This window comes from Falco naumanni, chromosome 2 (genome assembly GCF_017639655.2).
Source record: "Falco naumanni isolate bFalNau1 chromosome 2, bFalNau1.pat, whole genome shotgun sequence".
NCBI lineage: Eukaryota > Metazoa > Chordata > Aves > Falconiformes > Falconidae > Falco > Falco naumanni.
In genome coordinates, this window is record NC_054055.1 from 95,202,947 (window position 1) to 95,215,930 (window position 12,984).

General features: G+C 42.4%; 1 protein-coding gene across 6 annotated transcripts in view; it reads left to right on the top strand.

Annotated features, from left to right (window-relative positions):
* The window catches only part of GPM6B (glycoprotein M6B), a 111,946-nt gene that overhangs the window by 94,460 nt on the left and 4,502 nt on the right, over nt 1-12,984 (top strand). For all 6 annotated transcript variants that reach the window (XM_040582729.1, XM_040582730.1, XM_040582726.1 and 3 more), the window contains 5 exons: nt 2,643-2,829; nt 6,694-6,850; nt 10,060-10,231; nt 12,142-12,215; nt 12,524-12,589. In XM_040582729.1, coding sequence (XP_040438663.1) covers nt 2,643-2,829; nt 6,694-6,850; nt 10,060-10,231; nt 12,142-12,215; nt 12,524-12,589 — 656 coding nt within the window. The remainder of the gene's footprint in view (nt 1-2,642; nt 2,830-6,693; nt 6,851-10,059; nt 10,232-12,141; nt 12,216-12,523; nt 12,590-12,984) is intronic.

Here is a 12,984-nt window from a genome sequence, read left to right on the forward strand (position 1 = left end):
GCTGCGCAACTCCTGCTGCCAATTTGGGTGCAGAATGACTATGGGTGGATGGATGGATGTAGTCTTTTGGAAACATGCTGGTTTGTGATGCTTCCTGCACTTGCAAGCTGGCCGCGTGCTATTTCCCTGTGAACTGAAGTCTCTCTGCTTCCTGCTTTAGTCTTGGTGCAAAGGTGAGCAGTTCCTGCAGTTCCACGTTTGGGCAGTTTTCTCTGCCTTGCTCAAAATAGTGTGGTTGCTTTAGACATCTCTTAGGGCATCCCTTGGCCATGGTCTGCACTGATAAAATGAAGGCCGTCCAAATATCGTGATGCCTTTTTAATTGGGCTGTAGAGGAAGACATAAAGAGTATGGCCACAAAGATGCTATGTGTAGCTGGCAATCGCTGCGAGATGAGAGGGGGTTTGCCATTGTCGGCTTGTGTTTGTGGGTCTGTGGATTAGTGGCAAATATTACCATGTCTTTGGGTAAGGGATCTGACAAACTCTCCAGGGCGAGTATTCTGCCAGTGGCCTGGAAAGCCAGCTGTCTGGTATGGGGTACTGGGAGGACAAGTACCTAGTTAGGGGGTGGTAGTCATCAATCCTGGGTCTACACCAGGTTTTAGTTTTGTCAGGCAGGCTGTTCTCATGCTCCGAAACGAGCAGCTTATCTTTTGGACCTTGTCAGTCCCTTGGCTTTGCTTCCAGCTTATTTCCTATCTTTGGTGGGATCCTTCTGTGAAAGCAGTCTGTGGATCAGCATGATTAGGTGATCAACCTCCTCCACACCAAGACATGATTTAGTGTTTAGTCACATTCTCCTTTAGGAGTGCAGCCCAAAAGGCAGTTTGTTTCCTGCTGGGCTGTAGCCACGTGTGTATTGAGCATTACCTGCTGGATTGGATCATGGTTACTCTTGAATAATTCTTCACTGGTAATCCCGCGCCAGGTGCAACTGTTTCTTGGATTAACTCTTGGAGGTTTGGACCTGACCTAGGAGCAGGTGCTGTGGAGGTGAGCCAGCCTCGTGTATGGCTGCTGTTGCATGTGGCTTGTGAGCTGCACTCAGGTAGTGTGAATTTGGATTTTGTTTGCCCTGTCACTGCTGAGCTGCAGTGTTTGTTCATTTGGCAGTATTTTTGTCATGAAAATCATTCCTACTGAGTGGACTCCAGCTGTGGGCTTGACTATAAAAGCTTCCCAGGCTTGTTTCTATACAATTAAATCTTGTCTGCAGTTAGCAAAGTGGTGTTTCATAAGTCATTTCAGTGGTAATGGCTCCTTAAGCCTGACTGGGACACTTGCTAGTGACTCTCTAAAAGAAGAGTTTCCCACTTACGAAATGGGAAAGCTTTCAATTATCGGATGCATATTATTCCCCAGTGCTTCATGGAAGTGCCTGCTCTGCAACTCATTCATTAGTGGGAAGGGGAGGGGGATAAAAATAAACTTGCCTCATGTGGCGGATGGAGACTTGCTGATCTTTGTGAGGAATTTTTAGGGCAGGAAGATGTGATGTGATGTACACGTTCGCCAGCTGCCTCCCTGCCTTCAAAGCTTTGTCCATTTAGCGCCTTCCCATAGCAGCAGCGGGCTGTTCCTGCAACGTGCAACACTGTTTGCTCCATTAAGTGTTGTCTTAATGGCTTGTGTTTTGCGCAGTTGTATGAAATGCACATTAATGGAGACAGCTTAATACCATCACCCTGAAGTAATAAATTGGTATGGATTGCCATTACCATTATAGTGCAGTTAAAAGCCGTGTTCGTTTCCTATTTACATTTCCCAGCTCTTCAAGCAGATGGGTTTTCAGGCCACATGGGTTGGGAGGAACCTGAAAATTCAGCTGCAACCTCCTTATCACAATGTTTATAAAACAGCAGTTGGGGAGGAGGGGGGGGGGGGCTGTTTTGTTAACTTAGACTGCTTAAACGATAAATTTCATTAAAACTATGATTATGCTACTGCAGACTGTATTCAGAGATCACTGTAAATCCAGTGTATCCTCTAAAGCTGGAAACGTCTTGTACAGCTTTGTCTCACTGCTCTCAATAATAATTGCAATTCTTTGGTCCACATTCCATTTTTCTGTTGTTAAAATACCTGTATACTTATAACTTCATACAGATTTATACAAAAATACACTCAGGGAGGTGTAGAGTAGTTAAGTTTTACAGACCTAAATGTGTTCCTCATCCAATGAAAGTGCACAGTATCTCTTACTTTTCCAACAGGCTTCATTGTCTTGAGTACTTGGTTCTCTGGCTTCCTGAATGGTGCCACCATAGCTGGTGCTCCTGCTGTTAGTAATGCTGAAATGTGGTGAGCTCTGTATGAGGAGCTGAATCGCAATGGATCACTTTAGACAAGTGATTATTTTTCTTTTTCCATTTCATAGGCTGTCTCATCGATCTCCCCTTGATATCCTGTAAAGATGGGAGCACTCAGCCCACTTTCTGAGCTTTGAGTCCATACCAACAGATCTGTAGGTCACTGCTTTAGAGGGTGATGCTGTCTTGCACCACCTATAGATTTTTGCTTAGCATGTCAATGCCTGGGCCTTTTAGTTCCAGTGGCTTTTACCATGTGGAGGGCAGATACTCTTTTCCTCATAATTTGCTTTTTGCTCATAACGTTTCTTTTGCTTTGTCTTCTGCTTAGGTTGCTTTGAATGTTGCATTAAGTGCCTAGGAGGAGTGCCATATGCTTCGCTTGTGGCAACCATTCTCTGCTTCTCGGGGGTAGCGTTGTTTTGCGGCTGTGGCCATGTGGCACTCACAGGAACTGTGTCTATCCTCGAACAGCACTTCTCCACGACTGCCAGTGACCATGCTTTGCTGAGTGAAGTGTAAGTATGCCTCCCATTTCCATTATTTCTCATAACACTGTCATGCTAAATGAGTAGAGATGGATTCAAACCTCAGTCTCTATCCACGAGTATTAGGTTGCTTGTTCGTCCAACAGCACTTGGTGGGTTTTTTGGTGTTCATGCCTGAAGAACCAGAGTATGTATCCTGTTTAACCTATTTATAGTGGGACCAATACTATTTCATAGCTTCATCAGTGCCATAGACAGTGGGACTGAGTGTACCCTCAGCAGGTTGCAGATGACACTAAGCTGAGTAGTGCAGTTAGTTCACTCGAGGGAAGGGATGTCATCCAGAGGGACCTTGATGGCCTTGAGGAGTAGGCTCCTGCGAACCTCATGAGGTTCAAGGCCAAGTGCAAGGTCCTGCGCGTGGGTCAGGGCAATGCCCAGTATCAATACAAACTGGGGGATGAAGGGATTGAGAGCCGCCCTGCAGAGGACTTGGGCATACTGATGGATGAGAAATTGGGCGTGAGCTGACAACATGCACTTGGCAGCCCAGAAAGCCAATAGTATTCTGGGCTGCATCACAAAAAGCATGGCCAGCAGATTGAGAGAGGTGGTTCTGCTGCTCTACTCCACTCTGGTGAGAGCCCACCTGGAGCACTGTGTCTAGTTCTGGGACCCCCAACATAAGAAGGACATGGGCCTGTTGGAGTGGGTCCAGAGGAGGGCCACAAAGATGATCAGAGGGCTGGAGCACCTCTCCTATGAAGACAGGCTGAGAGAGCTGGGGTTGTTCAGCCTGGAGAAGAGAAGGCTCCAGGCAGATATTATTACAGCCTTTCAGTACTTAAAGGGGGCTTGTAAGAAAGATGGAGAAACTTCTCACCAGGGCTAGTAGTGACAAAACAAAGGGTAATGATTTTAATCTGAAAGAGGGTAGATTTAGTGTTTGTTGTTGACACAAAGTTTGAAGGGCTGACAGGAGTAATAGGGAAGTGTTCTGGTCCATCCCCCCTCAGAAGAAGGTGGACTAATATTTTACAAATGAGAAAAAAGAGGAAAGTCTGGGAAGAGCTTAAATGTTTGTGTCTGCAACCATAGCCTTTGAAAAAAAAATACTGGTTAAATATTCAGGCCTTTGTGTTCCTGAGGCTTCTCCGTGAAACCAGAGGAAGGCCTGGAGGCCTGCATCAGGGCCTGCACTCAGTGCTCAGCCCCACCAGTGGGACCCTCTCCTTTCCCTTGACAGTGAGGGACCAGGCTCTGGGCTGGTGGTCTGAATATGCTGGGCCTTATGTGGCCCCTCCAGCTGCGCTTCAGGGCTTTGAAAGGCCTTTTGTCCTGCAGCAGTGAAGAGTTTTGCATCAGCTGTGATTCACGACCACTGCGCACCACCGTCAGGATGCTGGCTGGGTCTGGGTTCGGCCTCTTGCCTGCTGCTTACCACGGGCCAGCACTGGCCCTGCCACAGTGCGTGCTGGTCCCTGGAAACATCTTTGTCCTGGGATGGGGGTGACGTAAGGAAGGGCAGCCAAAACCTTCTGAAAGCCACCCAAGGGCCCTGGGAGGGGTCCCTGTGCAGGCTGTGTGCATCTGACGAGGAGGCCCATGCAGTGCAGTCTTGTGGGCATTGCACACACAGGTGTGCTGGCAACAAACAAGACGTGCATGTTTTGCTCTACCTGCCCCCAAGACCCAGCTTTTAGGACATTATTTGAAGACTTTGTTATCAAGGTCCAACCTGACATACTTAATTCTCCTTTTTTTCATCTTTTCTTTCATCACTGACTCCCTTTATGTGCTTGCAGACATAGATCTGTCAGTTTGCATGCACGACTGACCCCTTCCCATCCCCTGGGATCACTGGCATCAGTCCCACAGCACTGTTTTAGGGCTTCCCCGCTTTGCAGGGCCCTCTGTGCCCAGACTTGCCACGTGGCTGGGGAACTGTACCCCACCAGGGTCCCCCACCACCCATCCTTACACCCCAGCTGTGGCTGGCTGCTGCCTCCCCAGCTCCAGTGATGAGGACCCTGCAGTTAGCCACAAAATTTAGCGAGAAACTGTAAGCAGCTGTTCTTTAGCTACTGAGTATCAAAACACTCTGTTCTTATATCAGTTTTCATTTGAGCGAAATAGAAGAAATTGCAAAAGCAGCCCTAACAGGCAGCAAGTTTTAAGTTTTGGAGAATTGTTGACAATGTTTCCTGTCAAGTCAGCATCAGCAGCTGGGGAAATGCCTAATTCCTACCAAAGCAGCTGGGGTCTGGGACTGTGTGGAGGCCTAACGAGGGCAAGGGAGAAGAGGTGCTGGAAAGGGGCAAATGATTTCAGGCAACAGAAACTTAAAATAAATGAAAAATATGCTAATAAAGCACTCTTTGGAATAGACTATTTCTTTTTTAACTGGGTTTCATATTACTAATTTCTGGTAACATGCATTGAGTCTCTCCTAGATGATTATTGATAGTGCAATAAATTCTGCTATAGTCTCTCAAATCCTAGCTTAATTTTTTCATGCTTTACAGCACAGGTGCAACAGATGTATCCTGTTATTTTTAATCAGTTTGGAAAAACAAACATAACACTTTCCACATACAATTTTAAATGAGCAATATCCTATTTTGATACAAAGGATGTGCTATCTGCCTGGATAACATTTAACTATATAAATGGTAGTCATCAATTCTCTTTAAAGTAAGGTAAAACATGCAGATGCTCCTTGGAGATCTATGCTAGCAGCTACTTGGTGGAGAGTGGTAAGAACTGAAAAAAACCCAATGTATTTATCTTTAGAAAACTGGCAATATGGATGTATAAAATTAACCTCTTTGTTCTGTGAATAGCTTCATCCAACACCATCTCAACAATAAAATTACTTTTAAGAAGGGATAAGTTCTGGAGAAGTTGTGCTAATCATAAAGTACGACTTTGGGAGACCAGAAGAGGTGCTGTATGGAAGACCTGGCATTCTGGTCTTCTAAAAGAATTAACTTCAGATACTGAATCTGATTGATAATATTTAGAAATTATTGTTCCCATTTACCTATTCTAGCTAGAGTAAAAATACCGTAAGAGTGTCATTGCAGATGGTAGATTTTTAAGGCATTGAGAACTTTCTCAAGTAATATCCAAGGGCAGAGCTTATACCATGTGCCTGGAGAACTTCATCCTCTGGGTGGTTCCAGAGTACCTCAAATGGAAGCATTTCCTAAATATTTCATTTAAAAAAGATTAATTACACTTTGGGGAGCCCAGCACTGCCATGATGGAAACTGTCTTCTTACTTGGAAGTATCCTAGGGTGTAGAGCAAACCATTCCTCATCAGAAGTCACTGCACTTTTGCTGAATTTTGTATCAGGCAAGTATCACTGAATTTACAAATTTTGGCAAACATACATTAACTTAATTTTACAGGTGGAAGTGGTGAATTTCAGGGACTGCTTCCTTTTCCTAAGCCAGAGGGGCTACCACGGAGCCTGGTAGCTCACCCAGTACTTCAGCTCCAGCCTCTGCTATTTCAAAGCCCCATGTTTTCCCTGTCAGATATTCCCTGAGTTAGGTGTCAGTATCAATAACATGAAAAAAAAATGTCTCCATAGTGGAGGCATGAAATTGCGCCTTCAAGCTGGTGCCTAATACCAATCACTGTAAGAAGCAGCACAAACAGGGGATGCTCAAGCAGATGCGAGACTAATGCACAGTATTGCTTACCTGTAAAAGCAGGATGGTTGTATCGGTGCTGTCCTGCAGCCTGCTTGCTTAAAATGCATTAAGGAGCCTTGAACTGTATTTCTAGAAGGCGACTTATCTCATACATATTATGACTTGGGAAGACTGACTTTGTTTTCATAGGACTGAAATCTAATTATATCTTTTTCTCTTTTCCATTTTAGAATACAGCTAATGCAGTATGTAATTTATGGCATTGCATCGTTTTTCTTCTTATATGGAATAATCCTTTTGGCAGAAGGTTTTTATACAACAAGTGCTGTGAAGGAGCTGCATGGAGAGTTCAAAACGACAGCCTGTGGCCGCTGCATCAGTGGAATGGTGAGTAGCATCAGAAATGGCAACAGTAGTCTTCACTTGCTAAAACCTGTTGGGCTCGGTTTGACTCCTGTGTTTTTGAACAACAGTATATTGCTGCCTTGCTTGTTTAAATCCTTATGGGTGGTCAGAGTCAATCCCTTTGCTGGTTCTTTGATCTTTGAGGATGCTTGGTCAAATGCAAATTCTGCAGATGGACTGTTGGGGTGCTGCTGTGGCCTCCCCTGTCATAAAGCTGAACCCACTGGTCTAAACTAAGTTGGTGGAGACTGGTAATTTCAAAACATTCAATATGAGACAAAATTAAATTTGTGCTTTTAAACATGGAGCACAGTAGTGATGCTTAAAGGCAGACTGTAAAATGGCTGTGGTTTGCAGAGCTATTTAAATAACAAACTGTGATGCCTCTGACTTCCATAGTCAGTTCAGCTTGAGGATGTCTGCATCCTTCAGACAAATACTAATGAATGAAGCTTCGCAGCATCTTTGCACTTGAATCAAGTATTGCTGTCTTGCTTTTGCAGATGGCAAAAAGCATACAGATAGAATAGTGAGTCTTTTTCACAAAGCTGAAGCGCTTAGGGCCTTAAAGTTACAAACTGTCTTCCCTCCAGTATACTTCTGTATCAGAACAAAATTTTAAACAAAGCTTAACTAAAAATAAAACTTCAGATTCTCACCCACATTGCCCCCTAGGGCGCACTCTGCAAGAACAGAAACATAACTATGTTTCTGAGACAGGATTTCAAAGCTATTTCTGAAAATCTGAATTCAAAGCTCATAGTTATGGAGGAAGCTAAGCAGTATGACAGATTGCCCACGGGAAAGTGTGGGTGAAGAGAGAAGAGGCTTTTTGATGTGATTGTTGCATTTTAATATACGATCTGTATCCTGGACTGAAAAAAACACGTACTTTCAGCTAGTTAAATACAAAAGAGATGCATGTTTATTTTCAAGAGAGTTAACAATTTTCCACTGTGCTGTTGGATACTTACTGAATTTTTCAAGAGCTAATAAAAATACGGCATTTTTTATATGCCAGTCATTTTCCAGTTAGGCAGCTATTCACTTGCTTTTTTTCTAGCAAGTATGATCTTCACTGAGGAGCAAAATTAGATATAAAGCATTGTTTTCCAAAGATCCAGAACACAGTAGAAACATAGCTGTATGTGCATCTCATTAGTGTAGACAGTTGCTTGTGCAGTTGAGTAGTTGCAGGCACATGATTGTCAGCTGCTTATACAAATACCAGTGTGATACGTGGAAATAGGATAGAAAAATGTGTTTTCATGTTTGCCCGTATTTGTTCACACAATGAAGGAGAGAACTTGGCAGCCGAGTAATATTTGGAGCTCTGGTAAGACACTTCGGTGTTTTGTGGTAACAGTCATGGCATAAAAATCCCTGTATGCTGCTTCATAGTGGTAGAGCTGCTTAAAACACCAGGGTTAGAACAAGGTTTGCAAGCAAATACAATATCTAACAGACTAGTGGCTGCAGCTGGGTAGGGACAACAAGCTTTTGGACATACAGTGATGTTGCTGGTTTTTTTTTTTCCTTTTTGAGCAAGACCTTCTCTACTTCTTCCTCCATTAGATTGCCAGGTGAGGTCCTGAAAGGCAATCCCAGCCATCCTGAATAAGGTTATTACAGAAGACAAACTTCAGACTTCCCGAAGTTATTTGTGTTGGCTGTGCGTAATGCAGAATAGCCGTTTCCCACAGTTACTGCATTAAGTATGAGAGTGAGTGGGGTTTTTCACTGGCTATTTTAGGAGTTAAAGGCTTTGTGCTCTTCCTCTTGTGCACACTTCCACATTCACATATGCAAGCTCACACTTTTTATTTGTAGTGTGTCTACAGAAATCCTTTAAACTGGTCCACTTGGTCCTTACCAAAATCCAAAAAGAGAATTCTCAATTCTCATGTAAAACATACAGGTTTGGTGTATGTCACTGTCTAATAGAAACAGTGTATTTCAGTTCAACTGTGTATAAATTAAAGGTTAGCTGGGTTTTTTATGGGTGTTAGTTTTGCAAGCACTTCTGCCTCTCCATACACACCACCTTTGTTGACTGTAAAACCTAACCAGTTGCTCAGCCTTTGCTGTAACATTTGCGGCGTCATCTAGTGCATCTGGACAAAAACCTGTGAGGATGCGACCTTCCGCCACTGTGGAAGTTCAGTCTGTCAGTTCTGGGTCAGGCTGAGACAACCTGCCCCCCTGCCCCCTCAGAGCCTTTCCCATCTTTGCTGCTGTTCTCTGGCACACAGGTTTCAAGTTAAGACAGTACAGTATCACTGCTTTACTGAAAGTAAAGCCTTTCCAGTCCACCTACAGTTAAATAACAGCGAAAAGGGAACATTGAAGATGTAGCAGCATTCCCATGCTCTCCAAGTAGGAGTCAAATCCTAGCCTCACCAGGAGGAGGCAGCTAGGAACTGATGCCAGAGCTGCTGTTTCACTATAAACCTTAGAAGAAGGAAGAGGTTCGGTGGGAGGGGGAAGCTGGAGGTTTCCAAAGCAGTAAGTGCCATACCTTATAATCTCACCAAAGAAAATGCACATAATATTTTTTTAAAAAAAGAGTAAACCCAAATCAGCAAATTTCAATGGAAAATCCATGATTCACTAAGGTGAAGTAACTGATTTTCATCTTGGCAATGTGTATTGCATCAACTGAATCTTTCTGATCTGCTATAATGGTTGTGGTATGTTTTTAAAAATAGGTAATTCAAATGTTACATCTAAAATTGATCTCAATCAGGGAGTATGGGAGAGCTCTGTGAACACTGATTCACTCTATTGTTTTGATTTGCAAGTTGTCTAGAAATGCTAATATGTTACAGTTAATTAAAAAACCTCATTACATTGATTTTTGCTGGAATTTTATTGGTTTTAGCCTACAACCAGCATCCTTGCTTAGCAGAGAATCTTGAGAAATGAGTGGACTGCTCTTTCAGGAGGGCAAGCTGTTTACTCAAGCAGGCTGCTGAAAAAGGGAACGTCTGAATTACTTTATCAGTAGCGCTTAAACTGCCAAAGTATTTGTAAGCAATGAGAATACTGATTTTATTTATGCTTGGAAATCAAATATTTTATTAACTGATTTCTGAAAGTACACTTAAAGATTATTTTGAAACATTCTTAAGGAAAATTCCAGTACTCTTTTCAAAGAATAAATATGAAGTGCTTGTGTTTCCTCTGCCCAGTTTGTTTTCCTCACCTATGTCCTTGGAGTGGCCTGGCTTGGGGTCTTTGGCTTCTCTGCTGTGCCTGTCTTTATGTTCTATAACATATGGTCAACTTGCGAAGTCATCAAATCTCTTCAGACAAACGTGACGGTTCCAGGGGACCAGATCTGCGTGGATATCAGGCAATACGGTACTCATTTTAATCCTGATTAAATGCTTTATTGTTTCTCCTTGGTCTGTCTTCAGTAATTTTGTCTTAGCCTTATCAAATGAACCAAATGCAAAAGCATCTTGCATCTCTGAATGTGCTATTACTTTTCTAATTAATTCAGATTACACTGATCTCTTTCCAGATGCAATCAATTTAACTGAACTGGCAAGTCATTTATCTAAAATTATTTTGTAGCGGTTTCCAATACTGTAGTACTAGGTTTAAAAATAGATCAGCCTCAAAATAAACTGCTTAGAAACAGTGCTGAGAAATAGATAACTGGATTCTGGGTTTTGAAACATATACATATATTCTTTCCTGTCAAAAAGCTGGTTTTTACATTTAAATATGAATAATACCTGAACTTTCCTCTAACAATTACTTTCAGTTAAAAGACCAAAACCCTGCAATCAAAAGTCTGCCTTAACAATGAATTAATACTGCTTTCTGATGACAGAAATCCAAGGAGGGTGCAGGTAGCAGAGGAGTGGGACAGTAGCTTAAAATAGGTTAGGTTTTTCAAGTAATTCATTCCGTAAGGTGAATTTTCCCTAGAGTTAATCCTTTCACGTTCCCTTGTGCGGAAGAGCTTTTGCCACCATTACTTTTGGCTTCATTTTAGCTGGCGGTTTTTAGGAATGTTTCTTTCTTTGGACTAAGTCATTGGAAACAGAAAATGGATTCTGCTGTGAGAAAGTGAGAAAACTCGGTTTTGCTTTCCTATCTGGGATGCAAGTCCAGTAGGAGAAGATAAGATGCACTAATTTTAAAAGTGAGAAGTCTCAAATCAGTTAAATATTTGCATCCTCTTTTAGCAACTGACAACAAGAGGCTGGGAAGAAATTTTCTTCAGCAGCAAAGCCTTCGGAATGCAAGGATGTGCTCCTCCACCTTTCTGCTTCTCCTGGTGGTTTGCAGCTGTATGAGCACTGTGTAGGGTTGTGCTGTTCCTCTGGCAGTAAAATCATTTGGGTTTCAGTAAGTGACTGGGAGAGAGCAACTCATTAACAGGCAACTTGTGTTGCTTAACTGACTTCACATTTTTGGGTGGAAGTGGTAGCTAAAAGGCTTCAACTGTATATCGCAGTTCCAGAGAAGAAGTTGGTTTTAAAGTAAACCCGATAAAATCTTTTCGAAAGCCATGCTGAGCTAATTTCAGTGACCTGCCCCTTACAGAGTTGCTTATTCCAACCAGCTGAGTTTGAAATGTAAGTTGCGGTGGGGAGACAAAGTGGTTTTCTCCTGTTTCAAATGGCTTTTGCTTAAGCTTTACGTCTGTTACAGGCCTAGAAGTTCAGGCTGTTTGAAATCTACTAGATCCTGTTGACTTTTCAGATTTTCAGTTGTGTAAGAAAAGTAACTGGGCGCACATGAGGTGTGGCAGACTGAACTTTCTTGTACCAGTACTCACGTAATGCTTTTTACCTATTGGAACCAAAACAAAAAATCCTGTAATTCTTCCCTCTAGCTCCATAGTCACACTCTCCTACAGTAGTTACTTGTTGAAGTAGAAGTTAATCCAGGAAGTGCGTGCCATCCTGCAAGGGGCCAAGTACCTCTGAGATGCAGATTATCCCTTCCAGTGCTGAGTGGGGGAGCAGGCAGTATGTGACTGGCCCTGAAGTGCAAACACCCAACCAACCATTTGGCTGCCATATGGGAAAACCACATCTGAGAACATGCCTTGGCAGCGAGCCTCAATATATAAGGAGAAAGCGCAACTTGAGTGAGTTGTTTTAATTTCTCCTGCCAACTCAGAGCTGCACCGGTCAACACGCGGATGCCCAGAAAGGGAACACAACTGGCAAGTGGGCGGAAAAGATGACAGAGGAACAGAAAGTGTGTGTTGATTGCCAAAATTAGTTGTTTCTTTTGCTGTGGTATTTCAGGTATTATCCCTTGGAATGCAGTACCTGGCAAAGCCTGCGGCCCGATTTTAGAGAACATCTGCAACACGAATGAGGTACAGAAATGTAACCTGTGTGCAGCTTTTGCCTACAGGTCACTTGAGCACTGTGTAATAAATAATTCGATAAAAGGTTTTGGAGAAAACTAATACTAAATAGTATAAAGAGATTGATTTCAACACAACACTGAAATTTTTCTATTAGGTCATCCAAAAAATTAAAAGTATTTCAGAACATTTTTATTTTCTAAAGCTTTGAATACCTTGCTATGAAGATGATTTTATTATCCTTATTCTCTAAAACAGTTGAAATGCATTCTATACAATACTCAATTACTTCAATGTTTTTAATGTTTTTTCTCTAGTTCTACATGTCTTATCACCTGTTCATTGTGGCTTGTGCTGGAGCTGGTGCCACTGTCATAGCATTGGTGGGTAGTATTTTTTTGTTGTTTTATTGTGTAACATGTTCCTTTCAGGCTTAAGATGCTTTAAAATTAAATTTTGTCTATCTTGAAAATAGCAATACTAGACATTAAGGAGGGTGAGCTGTAATCACCATTATTTACTGCTATGGTTTAATCATTACAAGTCACCAGGTCCCAAACTTTTGCTTTAAGAAGTCATCTTAATCCACCTTCCCCATCCTTGGCAAAAAATTATTTGCATGTTCTTTGAAGATCCTACTTTTACCCACTGTTTCTGTTTTATGTCCACTACTTCTTTGCAATTTTGTAGTTTATTTGATGAATCAGTTGGAACCTCTTGGTTTTCTTGGCTGGACCCAGGCAGTTTGACTAGTCCAACTCTGCAGTGCCAATTACAG